This window comes from Bos taurus, chromosome 1, assembly GCF_002263795.3.
Source record: "Bos taurus isolate L1 Dominette 01449 registration number 42190680 breed Hereford chromosome 1, ARS-UCD2.0, whole genome shotgun sequence".
Lineage (NCBI taxonomy): Eukaryota > Metazoa > Chordata > Mammalia > Artiodactyla > Bovidae > Bos > Bos taurus.
In genome coordinates this window covers 10412885-10427618 of record NC_037328.1, presented here as the reverse complement: position 1 = coordinate 10427618, position 14734 = coordinate 10412885, and the positions used below count along the sequence as shown (strand labels likewise).

The following is a 14734-nucleotide window of genomic DNA, read 5'->3' as shown; positions in this document are numbered from 1 at the left end:
TGCAATCATAGTTGGCAGGTTATCGATGCATTGTGTGGACAGAAGGTAATAAAAATGTTATCTGGGCTGTGTTTACTCTAGTCAAGCTTTATTTCTTTTTTATGTCTTATGGACAAGTACTGACGGGGGAATTTTGTCAAATATGTGAAATGAGATGAATGCTGGTGTGATTTTTGTTAATATTTACACCCTATTTAGCGCAATGCACCAAAACCTAAGAGCAAGTTCAGTCTGAATCTGAAAACCATGTGTGAAGTCACAGTGACATTCCCTGGCATTCAGGACATCGTAAGCTTCAGTTACTGTATTTTTGTCAACTTGTCAGAGCTGGGCTCCATTTCATTCACAGTGGACCATAAAGGGATGACCTTCCATAGTCACCTGACGCTCAGTAGATGAGTTCAAAAAGTCAAGATCTTCAGTATTGTCCACTTTCATAGAGACTGTCGATCTCTGGGTCAGGAAGATCCACTGGAGGAGGAAACGGCAACCCGCTCCAGCATTCCTGCCTGGGAAATCCCATGGACAGAGAAGCCTGGTGGGCTACAGTCCATGGGGCTACCAAGAGCTGGACACAGCTGAGTGACGCACATAGCCATGAAAGCCGATAGAGTTCTTAACCTCTATGGAGGTCTTCAGGATAAAACTAGTTTCATTCTTTGTCAGTCTCTCACAGCAATCTTTCCCTTCACTTGTGCATTTTGTTTTATTTAATTCTGGCACATCCTTGAGTCTCATCATATTGATTAAACTGTCAGCTTATTGAAGGCAAGTATTGGGTTAACTTTTCTGGGGTCCCTCGAAATTAAAGTTAGTAGCAACATGTCCCAGGCTCAACGGGCTTATTAAATCAGGCGTTGGCCTGCTGGTCTCTTTTGCTAAATAAAGTTTTATTGGGACACAGCTGTATCTATTCATTTACCTATTATATGAGAATGCTCTCACACTATTACTGCCAAGTTGAGTACTTATAACAGAGACCATTTGCCTGCACAACCTAAAATATTGACTCACTGGCCTTTTATAGAAAATATTTGCTGACTTTCTTTTCCCTGAATTTCATACAATTTTTATTATGGTAAAATATACATAACATACTATATACTATATTCACATAACTTGGAGGTTATTTTGTATGATGACTGTGATCGAACATAATGTACATAATTTTAACTTATTTATTAAACTTTTTATTTTATATTGGACTGTGCATGTTAGTCACTCAGTCGTGTCCAACTCTTTGCAACTCCACGCACTGTAGCCCGCCAGGCTTCTCCGTCCATGGAATTCTCCAGGCAAGAATTCTGGAGTGGATTACCATTCCCTTCTCCAGAGGAACTTCCCAACCCAGGGATCGAACCCTGGTTTCCTGCCTCACAGGCAGATTCTTTACTGTTTGAGCTATAGGGAAGTCTTCTATATTGGGATATAGCCAATTAACAATGTTATGATAGTTCAGGTGGACAGCAAACAGACTCCGTCAAATATACCCATGTATCCATTCTCCCCCTAATTCCCCTCCCATCTGGGCTATCACATAACATTAAGCAGAGTTCCTCGTGCTATATAGTAGGTCCCTGTTGATTATTCATTTGAAATACAGCAGTGTGTACATGTCAATCTCAAATTCCTTAACTATCCCTTTTCCCCATTGCTGACTCTTACTGAGCTATCCACTTCTTCTTTGGAAAGAGCTAAGGAAGAGAGCACACATATGAGGGCATTTTTTACTGTTCTTAGTAAATGAGATTTTTTTTTTTTAAATGCTGGTTTGCTAAGCAAATCAATTGTTTTCAATCTTTGGTTTTTTCACTGTGATAGTCTGGTGGAAAAAAGCATTGCTTTTATCATGACAATTTCTGGATACGAAAGACATGGCTTCTCATACTTGTCAATGGAACCGAATTTATTGGCACTGATGTAGCACATAATTTAATGCACCACTGTATCTTTTAATGCTTTTAATTGTTTTTAGTAATGCCTGGCAGTTTCATAAGAAACATCAGAGTTCCATTAGTATGAGAGAATGTGCTAACAGGAACTAATATTTGCTCTTTCACAATCAGAAGAACAAGAATGGTGAAGAACAATGTTTCAAGTCTGGCCAAAGACGAGATGGCCTTGGCGTTATGACAGGGCACTGCAAAGCTGGGACAGCACCTTCTATTCAAAGGCCACACAGGGGTTATCCACTGTTTGCAAACAGCGTCTAAGGCAATAACCTCAGAGTTTGGGGACAGTGGTTTGGCCTTATCTGATGTGTTCCAATTCCTTTTATATTCTCTGGAAGTGTACTAGTCTATTTTTGTGCTCTCTGGATCATTCTGATGTGCCTAGAAATCAATCTTTACCCCAAACCTGCATGAGGTTAGAGCTAAACCTTTGCACAGACCCTATGGCCATGAACACGATCCCAAAGTGCATTTTAGATGTCGAGTAATCTGTGTAGCAAGGCCACACGGCGTGTCTACAGATGGCCCTTCTCTACCATAAGTTGGGACTCTATGAAACCAAGATGAAACAGAAGAGGTAAATCATGCACACGTCCAACCCAGGGGGTTGCTGGTTTATTCTCTGCTTCTCTAGCAGTGCTTACACTGAAGTAGAAAACTCAGAAGAGCAACTGCAACCTTGCCCTTGCGTGCATGTGTGTTCAGTCACTTCAGTTGTGTCTGATTCTTTGTGACCCTATAGACTATAGCCCACCAGGCTCCTCTGTCCAAGGGATTCTTCAGGCAAGACTACTGGAGTGGGTTGCCATGCCCTCCTCCAGGGGATCTTCCCAACCCCCAGGGATCGAACCCACGTCTCCTATGCCTCCTGCACTGCAGGCAGATTCTTTTAACATTGAGTCACCTGGGAAGCCCAACTTCTCCCTTAACTTGCAAATACAGAGAGCTAGGATAGTGGAATAACAAACTGAATTTCATAAACATCTTTGAGAACTGGAGGCTTCTGACATTCTGACACTTCAGCAATGCCCTCAAGTTTATGGAAGGTTTACCTGTTTCCACCAGCCTGGTTATGTCTGAAATCAGATGTGGGCAAACTACTAGTCTAAGATCAGGGGTTCTCAATGGGGTGCCATTTTGTCCTCCACAAGGCACTGTGGTGAGATCTAGAGGCATTATTAGTTATCACAGCTGGGCTGGTGTCACTGCCATCTCATGGGTAGAGGCCAGGGATGCTGCTAAATATCCTCTAAGCACAGGACAGCACCCACAATGAATTAAATGACCCCCAATGTCAACCGTGTTGAGGCTGAAAGACCTTGAGTTAGATGTCATTTGTGCCTCAACCCCACTGCAGGGGAAGGGGCCAAAGATGAGAGTCATTGGTCATTCCCTTTGGCCAGACCCTTTGGTGCAGCTGGCTGACTAGAAATTGGCATGGCACTCTTTGAGATTAAAAGCATCTGTTTGCCTTTTGAGAAGCAGTCTGATGGGAAGAGCACTAGGGAAAAAAAGATCATATTCTCACATTTGAAACATGAACTTATCAATAAATATTTATGCAGAAACTTTATTGTTCATAGACACTGCACTGGGCCAAGTGAATGTGAAACCTTGGCATCGTCCTAACCCACAAAACCCAGGTTTCATAAGATTGTAATCCCAATGCAAAAGGGGTTTTTTAAAGGATTCAAATCCATAAATTTATGAGTGAAATCAAAGTTCTTAGCCTCAGGTCTCTACCCTCTCTACTTGTAGTTTATTATTTTTAAAAACATATTGCATTTTTCCCTTTATTTTTGGGCTGCATTGGGTCATTTCTAGTTTTGGCATGCAGGATTAATTGCCCCATTTCATGTGGAATCTTAGTTCCCAGACCAGGCATCGAACCCATGTGCTCTTCATTGCAAGGTGGCTGTTTAACCATTGGACCGGCAGGGAAGTACCTCTACCTAGGGCTTAGATTCTCATCTATGATAACACAACCAAAAACATATTCAAGTATCTCTTAAAATTGCAGTGTTCAAAAGTGGGTTTTATGACAAAGATTTAAAATCTAGAAATGCCTAATTATAATAATAGGAAGTGTTGATAAGAAAATTACTGTATTCATAATGAAGACCATCATACTTTTCCTCCACACAAGCAATCATCTTATCAGTTTAACTGAAGAGCTTTTTCTAGCTCGTTTCACACTTATTATTTAACTAGCAGCAACTCGGACTGAGAAGCCTAGAAGACCACCCACCTTTGTGAATCGCGATGTCCTCCAATTAGCCCTAGGTTGGTGAAGCAGCCAAGAGCAAGCCTCAGCTGTCGAATCAAACAAGCTTGTTCACCTTTCTCAGTTTGGTTCATTTTCTCGAACTCCAGCCTGCTAACTGCATTTGACCTCCAGATGACCATGAGATTTTCAATTCAAATGTACAGCTTCGCTATAAATAAGAGAGCGGAGCTGTGCAGGCTATAAATAACTAGAAATTATATGCTTTCTCCCAGCTGTTTGCACTAGAACTGCAAAACCCTTCACTTTCAGTGATTGAACAGCCTCTGTAGGTAGACAAGAAAATATAGCTGCCCTAATCACTTCCCCTCCTAGAATGGAAAGGTGTTAGGATCCCAAACACAGTACAAGTAGATGGAAAAAATGACTGGGAAAAAGAAAATTACAACAGATAGTCAATGTCTGCTGCAAAGAGTTGAGAAAACAAGTACTCCATGAAAAGAAATTTATCGAACGATAATGCTCAATCCCAGTAATGAATAAAAATAGAAAAAGATAATTTTTTATATGCTTAAAGTGATATAAAATGAAACTTAAAGTAAACATAATGACTGTTTTTGTAAAAGGGTGGGAAAGATTTAATTTATTGATTCAGGCTGTATTCATGGCATTTAGGAAAAAATGATTTTAATATTTGTCATCCATTTCCCACAATTTTCTGTGCTCTTAAAACGTGCTTCTATTTGCTAACCTAGCAAACAGTATCAGAAACTGTTGGCCATTTGGAGCAGAGGTCATAGCCACAGTATCATTTAGGTTTAAACCTGGTCCTGCCACCTGTGATGCTATGATGGCTGGGGACAAGTCACCAAGTTCTTAAAGCTTCATGTTTTTTCTTGCATGCTCAAAGGAAATGAGGAAAATGGACACAAAATTCCCAAGAAAAGAGATGATCTATGAAAAATGCCTCATAAAATGCAACACTCCTTGCAGCTCAATGTACTCTCAATCTCACAATATAAAATCTATAGTTTTTCCTCCTTCTTCTGTGTCTAGCTACTTGCCATACTTTCAACTAAAATTTATCTTTTTAAAGACAAGATCATTAGCTTCATCAATTGTGAGACTAGGGTTTTTTTTTCAGGATGATAAAGACAAATGCTAATTTTCACTGTATCCAAGCTACAACTCCAGTTGTGTCTTTCCCTCCAGCAACCACAAGCATCAGTGTTTTCTATCATCCCTAACCTAATGTTGGATGAATCTGTTTTGGGATATAATCCAAATTTTAAATGAGTGATTATGTATTTGACACCACATGTTTTAAACAAAGCTAAACAGATAGGCCAATTGAAATCATCACAATGCACAGATATTATAAGGCAGGTGTTTTGGGATATAATCCAAATTTTAAATAAGTGATTATGTCTTTGACACCACATGTTTTAAACAAAGCTAAACAGATAGGCCAACTGAAATCATCACAATGCACAGATATTATAAGGCAGGCTGACATAGGATTTCTTTATAAAGTGCTTTCTCTGCATCTTAATGATGAAATCAGAAGTTGGACACGTCTTTCCCACTAGTGGTGCATTCAGGGAGGGGAAGGAGAAGTCTTGAATTCTAGAAGTGACCGTTCACTTCCTAAAGCCTAACAGCTGTCTGTAAACACACATACTTGAAGCCTCTGCATACGTATTAGTCCACATAGTTAGTACAATGCATGCCCATTAAATGCTTACATGAGTCACTTATTCTCATGGGCTCTTGCTAAATCATAGCATCTTGTGAGCTTTAGGAAGTAAAATAGTGATGCCAAATAAAATACAAAACAAGGCTGTATAAACAGTATTTTATAAAACCATATGAAATAAAGAGGAAACTGATTAGAAATGACAAAAGCTAGGTCAAAGCTCTTAGCCTGAAGAGTTACCTGGCAAAATCACATGGACTTACAAGCAAGGCAATGGAAATAAACATTTTTGTTAAAAGACAGGTGTTCGAGAAACACAAAACCATGCAAAGGTGAGGATGCTGGAGCTACAATCCAGCCATGCAATATACTCCTCCCTCCTCCCTTCCGTCAAGTGAATGACAACATACGTTTAACAGGATCTTGGGGAAGAGGTTCCTGGGTGGTCTTGAGTAAACTGTGGGACACTATGGAGAAAATAAGAGAATATAACTAAAAACAAAAATAGGAACATGGGAATGATGGATGAAACTCAATGACATGATTCTACTGACCAAAGGAAAAAACAGAAACAAAAATATTGACTTAAAAACAAAAATGAAACAAATATCCTGAGTTTGAGCCGTATCACTAAACAACATGGAACCAAAGTAAATATATAACATAAAATATATTTCTACAAAAAATCATGGATTGTGGATATTCTGTCTCTGATAGTACATCCCAGTACCCTGTGGAAGCATTTCTTGCTCCCATCTAGCTGCTTAGTCTCAGCATCAACAGTTCCCACCCACCTTTTCTTCCTGGTACTCCATTCATTTCACCATTCTAAGGGCAGCCCTGGCCCTCAGTTCTGGCTACTTGTTGAGGCCTTTACTGTTCACTTACATCTGTCCACTCTTGTAACTGACCTTCAGCCTCTCTTGTTTGCTTTCTTGACATTATTACTCTATAACCCATCTCCTTTGAAACTAAGTACTGACTGCTTGTCCATTATACCTTCGTTGGGAGCATCTCTTTTGCAAACTTCTTGGCAAAGGATGTGCCATGCAGAGACTCCATCTGGTCTGTGATGCCCATGGCTCTGGCTACCAGTCTGAGTTAACTCAAAATAGTCAAATGGAGATGGTGTGCTTTGAAGGTAATAGTAGAGTTTTTTTTGGGGGGGGGTGTGTGCATAATTTTTAATTTTTTTGGTGACACCCTGCAGTACGTGGGATATTAGTTCCCTAACCAGGGATCAAACACATGCCCCCTTCAATGGAAGCTCAGAGTCTTAACAACTGGACTGTCAGGGAATTCCTGATACCTTTTAATTCTTGAAGCAAATTCACAACTACTAATAATTTTTAAAACCCTCTTTCTTATTATATGTATATATTTATATATATACCCATGCATATATATTCATATTCCAAAATGTAAATACACCCCAGGGAAACAGGGAAAAAGTTGGACATCTGCCAGGAAGTCTCCCCCAAGCAGGGAAACCAGTTAGAATCATTATAACAAAAGTCCTCTGTTCAAGAGGCTGCAGGCAACAGAATCCACCACCGTCCTCCAAGTTACCTGACCTAATTAACTTTTTTGTTTGAAACTGAAGGAGTCTTCTGAGCTGGAAGCCACAGTCTTCCCTTCAGAGCCACAGAAGAAGCCCTCAGGGCCACCAGCTCCTACACCTGTTCTCACAGCAAGTAGCCAGGGCGGCATCTCTCACATAAGAGACCAATAAGAACTTTTCCAGCAGATTCCACTTATACCCGGCTTCACAAGAGAAGGTCTTGATGGTGCAGGCCCTTTGTTGTTTAGCATAATACTCTGATCACACTGGGAAACAATTTATATAATCCCTGGTAATCGTATTTAGGAAATGGCTGTCACCCTCTCCAGAATCATGCAAAAAAGGCAGGAGTCTCTCAAAAGAGAAATGCACACTTTCACTTTTACTTTATCAAGTTGAGTAACTATTCAACTATTCAAGTTGAGTAACTATTGAGCAGATCACACTGCCTCCTCATGGAATGGATAGATACATAGATAGGTAGCTTCATAGGTGGATAGAGAGATAAGATACATAGGTAGACAGATAAACAGATAAGATAGGTAAATAGATACATTAGTCAGATGGATGGATAAGTAGATAGGTAGGTAGGTAGATAGGGGATTTAATGTGGAAGGCTGTTAAGAAGAACAGAGGTCCCACATGTTTGGTGTGTTACCTCCAGAAAACTACCTCTGTGGAAATAGTATCAACTTGCATGTAAATCATGACTTCATTTATTTATCCTCCTGAGTTATGAAAAACTTAAAGTGGAAGAGAAAAAGACTGGGCAAATTATATTTCCTGAGTCTTATGTCATGGAACATTACTAATGCTAAGTCAGGAGTTTTCTTCCGTCTATTTCCAAGAGAAGACATGAAAACTCCACGTTGCAAACATCCCTGGGTGAGCTTAGGGACCACTGGGTCATCTCTACCCTCTGGCATCCAATGTGCACGCCCTCCACTCAATCGGGTTCCCTCCACCAACATCACGTGTTATGAGATGACGCTCAGCCAAGGCAACACAGCTTGCTAATGCAAGGGGGGTGGGGGTGGGGCAGCACCATCAGCCAGGCTGCCCGGTGGAAGCCCTCATTTGCACGTGGAGTGCACATGCAGAGAGCCGAACACAGAGGTACACGGACGAACACGCAGGGATACACTGGCAGAAAGAGCGGAGAAGACAAAAGGGCAACTCCAGCTTGGCTCAAAAGAGAAGCCCTCCAGAGTTCCTTGAGATCGCAAGACGGGAGGCACCACAGCTCGTGCGAGATACACATCCACGGCCATGCTTTGGTTCGAGAAAGACGGAGATGTGCGCTCAGGATGGAACGTGCCCGGCGATTAGAGAACTCGGCAGAAACGTGGTTAGTGGGAGCAACACACCCCACCCCCACGCCCCCTTCGCGAAAACCAGGAAAACCAGTCAGTTACAGAGAGCAGAGTCAGTGGCGAGAAAAGATGAAAAAGGCGGCCAGGCTGGAGGGAGGTCCACTTACTGACGCTGCCACACACGGCCATGCAGTACTCCTCCGTGTCAAAGTTGTTTCGGTTGCCGCCACATCCGCCGTAAAAGAAGGGGGCGCACTTCCCTTCGGTCACATCAAAGTACCAGCGGGAGATCATTGCTCGGCATGGCCCCGTCTCGGCTTGTTCAGAGCACACCTCTAATCAGAGGAGACGTGGGGAACCACATTTAGCAAGAAAAGGTATGGCTCGCCGTTCACGCGCACGCGTTTACTTTGCTTACGTTAGTCCTCCCGACGGCAACCCGGGGCATCGGCCCAACATTTCCCGAGGAATTGAGTAACGACCTACCAGGACTTTAGAGAATGGCAAACCCACGCCAGTATTCTTGCCTGGAAAATCCCATGGACGGCAAAGCCTGGGGCAGGCTACAGTCCATGGGGTCCGCAAAGAGTCAGACACGACTGAGCGACTTCACTTTCACCAGGATTTTAGAATTACTTCGGAAACAAAGCATCGCAGGCTCCTCGGGTTTAATCAGTGTAGCTCCTCAGTACTAATAAAAAAAGACTCCAGCTAGAGGTGAACAGAGCTTTTGGCTGCCTTTTAGTCAGTGCCTAAAGATTGTCTGCACGTCAAAATAATTCTTCATGATAAAAAATAAACTTCTCTTTGAAAATAACTTCAACTTTAAAGGTGAAACGATTGTTGTAGCTGGTAATGATGGCAAAAAGTTTAACCTCGTGCAAACACCTGATTGTTTTTCTTGAATAACTGACTGCCTTGACTCTTGTAATTCAAATTACACGTATTTTGAATGTGGTCTAGTTTTTAGAGAGAAAGCCAGCCTGTTCACTGACTATATTTGAAAACATATATAAAACCTTCGAATGTGACTTAGAGTTGATTACGTTAAGTCTAATTAAAGATGAATTTGTACATTAGGAAAAATGCTCCCATATAATAAAATATAGGCAAACCACAATTTGTTAATACAAACCCGACAGTTTTTTACATTATACAGCTTACCTGCTAACATGCCTTGTCACCCTCCCCCGAATCAGGTTCATAATCCCCGGTTGACTGAAAGTATAGCAACCTGTCCAGTTCTATTTGTAAAGTTACTGCAATTAGAATTTGAACTCTACCTCCTTTTTTGTTAGAAATGAAAACAATTTTCCAACCCGGTTTGTGCCCCCACCTAGCTAGGCTTACGGAGAGCTTGCTGACACCTTAGCACACTCAGGTGTCTTATCTTAGTTTTACTAACATGCCAGGGGGGAGCACCCTTCTTCTAAAAGATAAAAGCCATGCACAACAGTAATGAATCTGCCAGCAATGCAGGAGACCCAGGTTCAAGCCCTGGGTCGGGAAGATGCCCTGGAGAAAGGAATGGGAACCCACTCCAGTATTCTTGCCTGGAGAATTCCATAGACAGAGGAGCCTGGTGGGCTACAGTCCATGGGATCACAAAGAGTCAGACACAACTGAGCAACTAACACTTTCACATTTTCACGCATAATGCAGAGATTCTTATTAATATCCCCGATAGCTCAGTCAGTAAAGAATCTGCCTGCAGTGCTGGAGAGCCTGGTTCAATTCCTGGGTCGGGAAGATCTGCTGAGACGTGACACGCTATCCACTCCAGTATTTTTGGGCTTCCCTTGTGGCTCAGCTGGGAGAGAGTCCACCTGCAATGTGGGAGACCTAGGTTCAATTCCTGGGTTGGGAAGATCCTCTGGAGGAGGGAAAGGCTACCCACTCCAGGATTCTGGCCTGGAAAATTCCATGGACTCTATAGTCCATGGGGTCACAAAGAGTCAGACATGACTGAGCAACTTTCACTTTCCCGTTATTCAACAAACTGATCCTCATCAATTACTCAAAGATCTACAATGTTGACCTAAAAGGAACTCCCACTTTACTTCTCTACACATACCACTCATTGCTCCTTCCAATCAAGGTAAAGGGGTGACAGCAAGACGAGAAGCTGCTGCTATCCTGATGATGTCAACAGAGTAGGCAGGGGGGGTGAACACCGAGCCCAGAAGCAAGTGTCAGGGTCCCTGCAGGCCCTGGGCAACAGATATCTCAGGGGATTCTGGCTCTCTCTGGATGGCTTTAGGATGGAAACATCTGATTCCAGGAGTATCAAGTTCAGGGTCACCTATCATTCAGGTCATTTCATTTGGTACAGTTCCTTTGACAGTCCATGCTTGCCAAGCCATGAGATGTTTTAGTTAGCTCTCTGCTGTATGATAAAAAGCTGCCAACCTGTTGACACAAGTATTCCATCCACTTGGCAATTTGGTTTCTCCCCCCCGATTATGGAACTATCATTCTAACTTACAAAGGGTTAAGTTAGTTTTGGTGTAGGTGGGGTCTGATCACCTCTGAGTTACTGACAAAGGAGCGTCTGGGCTGCAGAGCTAGAAGCCACATGTTGTCCATGTGTGGGATCCCTGCAAACCACAGCCATCAGCTGGCTCCACTCCTGGATGTTAATTCTCTCTCTCTCTCAGTTGTAAGGCATGGGATTAAGGAGGCTTTTCCCTCCTTCTCCTTTCTTTCTGGCAATGACTAGAACATCATCTTCCTAGAGCAGCAGAACTGATTTCAGAGGGGACTTGAGTGGAATGGATCACTTTTCATGCCTCACTCATTTCTTTCTACTGTACTGCATGACTAGATTCAGAGAAAAAGAAACCTTGAGACATTTTATTTTATTGTATTTTTCAAAAGATATTTTAAATGCTTATGTTTACATTATTATTTTTCTGATTATAAAACTTCCTAATCTATGGGAAACACTGAAAAAATTCAGTGAAAAATGTGTTTCATATTAATGACTATAATCAGCCAGTGGAAAATTATAAAATTCTCCACTAAATATAGAGCATGTAAAATCAGACCTTATATAACGGTCACCTCAAACAGAGGTGAAAATGAAAACCGTAGCTTCCTTTTTTCATCCTCATTTACTTCTCAAAATCTAAGCTAAGAAATGAAAAAATACACATTTTAAAATTATTTGCTAAATTTATTTCTGAATTTCAAGTTACCTTTGCTTCTATTCAAAGTAAATGTTGCCTATAATAATAAAGGAGAAAATTTGCCCAGAATTGAAGCAAGGATAATTTTCAAAGAGCATGTTTCAAGTTAGGTAGAAACACAGGCAAGACAAATATTTAAGGAACTAGAATCTCTGTTTATTTATATTTAATTCTTAAACTTTTAAGGCCATAAATAGTATTCACCTAGTATTCACCTAACCTGAATTCTGCTGGCAGGGAAGGCTCATCTCTTTTTATAAAAGCTCTATTCACCCCTCAAGACAAATACCATTTAATAAACTGAAATGCTAGTGTACACACAGCTGTATGAGTTTATGTGCTTAAAGAACACGCACTATACATTTTATATTTGACATTTTATATCATTTTATATTTTTTGTAAGGTAGATCCTTGCTGAGATTTGTGCTGGTTTCAACACCAAATCGCATCAATACTATACAAATACAAGATAGAGGCAAAGCTAGAGCAAAGCTAGAGCTTCCTACATTATATAAAATGATTATGCAATTCACTGTTCAAAATATAATGCTTAACCACAAATAATTAACTCTGAATAGATGTCAAATGGGAGCAAAATTTTTTGTGGACAACCAAACTTAGAAAGCTAATTTGAGACTTAAAGAAAATGTAACATGAAGACAGCTGTGAAAGTGGCAGTTAGAATGGAAAGAGAATTTTCAAGAGTACAATTATCATAATGCCTTCTTAAAAAGCAGAGTTATCAGAGTAGCAAGTAATTTGCTTTAAATAAAATAGCAAATAAAGAAGAATATAAAAATGTAAAGCTTTTTCATTATGATTTTATTTTAATAACTGAATTTCAATTATTCTCAGACTCTAGAAATGTATGTGCCATAAAACTGTGCATGACATGGAATGCAAAAAGTTTAAATTTACAAATTTTGAGAAAGTAAGCACTTGAACAATCAAACCAAACTACAGAGTTACTTATAGAAATCTAGGAATTAACTATTCTGACATTGTATAAAAAAAGAAGAAACCCAAAGTAGCATAATTCCTCCATATGATGCAAGAATATGGACACAGTTCAGGTTCATTTATGTTAAAAATGACATATCTTGCAGTTTTAAACTGGAGTAGGAAGGGCAAATACATGAAGACAAAATAGTTTGGTTTTGTAACAAATCACCTGCTTAATGTTAACAGTAAAATAAAATGAAACAATGACAGAAGTATAGAAATCTACTAAATATGCTTATCTTTAATATTTCAAATAAATGTTGAATTATCTGCCTAAGGATTCAATCCATTAATAATGAAAATGGCTGAGCTCAATGCTGTTTTATAACAACTTTACTTTTCAGTCTGATTAAATTATTCCTACAATTTTAATATTACAATAGGGTGAAACATCATGAGGCTAAGTTATTAGAATCCATCTTACAGTCTGTTGAAGAATAAGTAGGCAAATTTGTGTTTGACTTTTATAGATGAAAATTTTACAAGTCAATATATTAGAAAACAAGTTATTTTTTAAGAGTGTATTTTTTGCAACAACATATACTTTCGATGGGAAAGAGAATTTATAATGTGCTTGCACGTGGTAATAAAAAACCACATCCAACAGAAGATTCCTCTAATCAAGCAATAGTCATCAGATATTTATTACCTACTAATCATATTTTTACTAAATAGAGGCATGTAAAATTAGGCAAGCAAATTTGAACTAAATCCTTATGACAAATCTCACTTAAGCCCCAAATATGGGTTGAAATATATAAACAAATGATGGGAACAGCTGTGCACGGTAATAAAATCACTGACTCAGTACGATATGACGGGAGCCAATTTATCACGAAGTCTCTAGAAGATATCTGCCGTTGGCTTGCCTTCTACTGAATTGTGTTTATTCTCTAAGGCTACCCAGTACATGTGTCATTCCAATTATATCCAATCTGATTCTCAGATCCCTCCATGAAGAAAGATTAGTTATAAAAATGCCACTTGGAAAAATACTTGTAAAGTGTTAGACTAACCATACTCTTGCTGGTGAGCATTCACAAAAGGACACTGCTATTTGTCCTAATACCTTTGTTTCCCGTTTATTACGGGAATAAACTAATTTGTCATCAAGCTGCATGGTTCCTCTGAAGAACAGCACAGTATTACCAGAAGCTCTAAACTCTGATAAGACAAGAGCCCATGTCCTTTGCAGGAAATAAGAGGAAATTATTTTTCTTCTTTGACTGAGAGTCAGGTATGCTGGGAAATCTGATTGTGTGTCCAGAAAAACAGAAAAATTAAACACTCTGTTTTATAGAGTTTGTCAATTTCTGGGGTGTAAATACTCCCACCATTGGTATTGCAAGCCACCAATGGCTATGGCTCACAAAATTCCTCAATATTTTAATAATCAGCTTTTACAGGCTAGCAGGAGTTGGTTATATCGCATCATGAGAGAAAACAGGCACAGATAAAACTAGGAAGAATTACGTAGGTCCAGAAATTGTAAGGATTTCCTAATTTGCTTGCTCATGAGAGTTGAAATTTTACAACATTACTCAGTAAGTAGACATTAACAGGATTCTTTCATACTTGGTGACATTTGATAATGTAGTAAGAACCATGACACTATAGTAAGGATGGTTTCACCATTACAGATGAGGTTGGTTTTCTTTTTCAGTTTCTTATTCTTTGTCTCAATCTAAATCTGCACAGTATGGGGGACTATAATGCTGCTGGAGACTGTTCCTCAAAGTGTAGGCAGCCAATGAACCAGCAGGATCAGCATCACTTGGGATTCGGGATCCGTCCCAG

General features: G+C 40.0%; 1 protein-coding gene across 7 annotated transcripts in view; it reads right to left on the bottom strand.

Moving 5' to 3' along the window:
- The window catches only part of APP (amyloid beta precursor protein), a 312207-nt gene that overhangs the window by 116357 nt on the left and 181116 nt on the right, over nt 1-14734 (bottom strand). For 2 of the 7 annotated variants that reach the window (XM_005201137.4, XM_005201138.4), the window contains exons 7-8: nt 8914-9081; nt 6283-6339 (exon numbers count right to left, since the gene is read on the bottom strand). The exons of 2 other annotated variants lie outside the window; for them this stretch is intronic. In XM_005201137.4, coding sequence (XP_005201194.1) covers nt 6283-6339; nt 8914-9081 — 225 coding nt within the window. The remainder of the gene's footprint in view (nt 1-6282; nt 6340-8913; nt 9082-14734) is intronic. 3 more of the 7 variants (XM_005201139.4, XM_005201140.4, XM_010800926.3) reach the window with 2 other exon arrangements.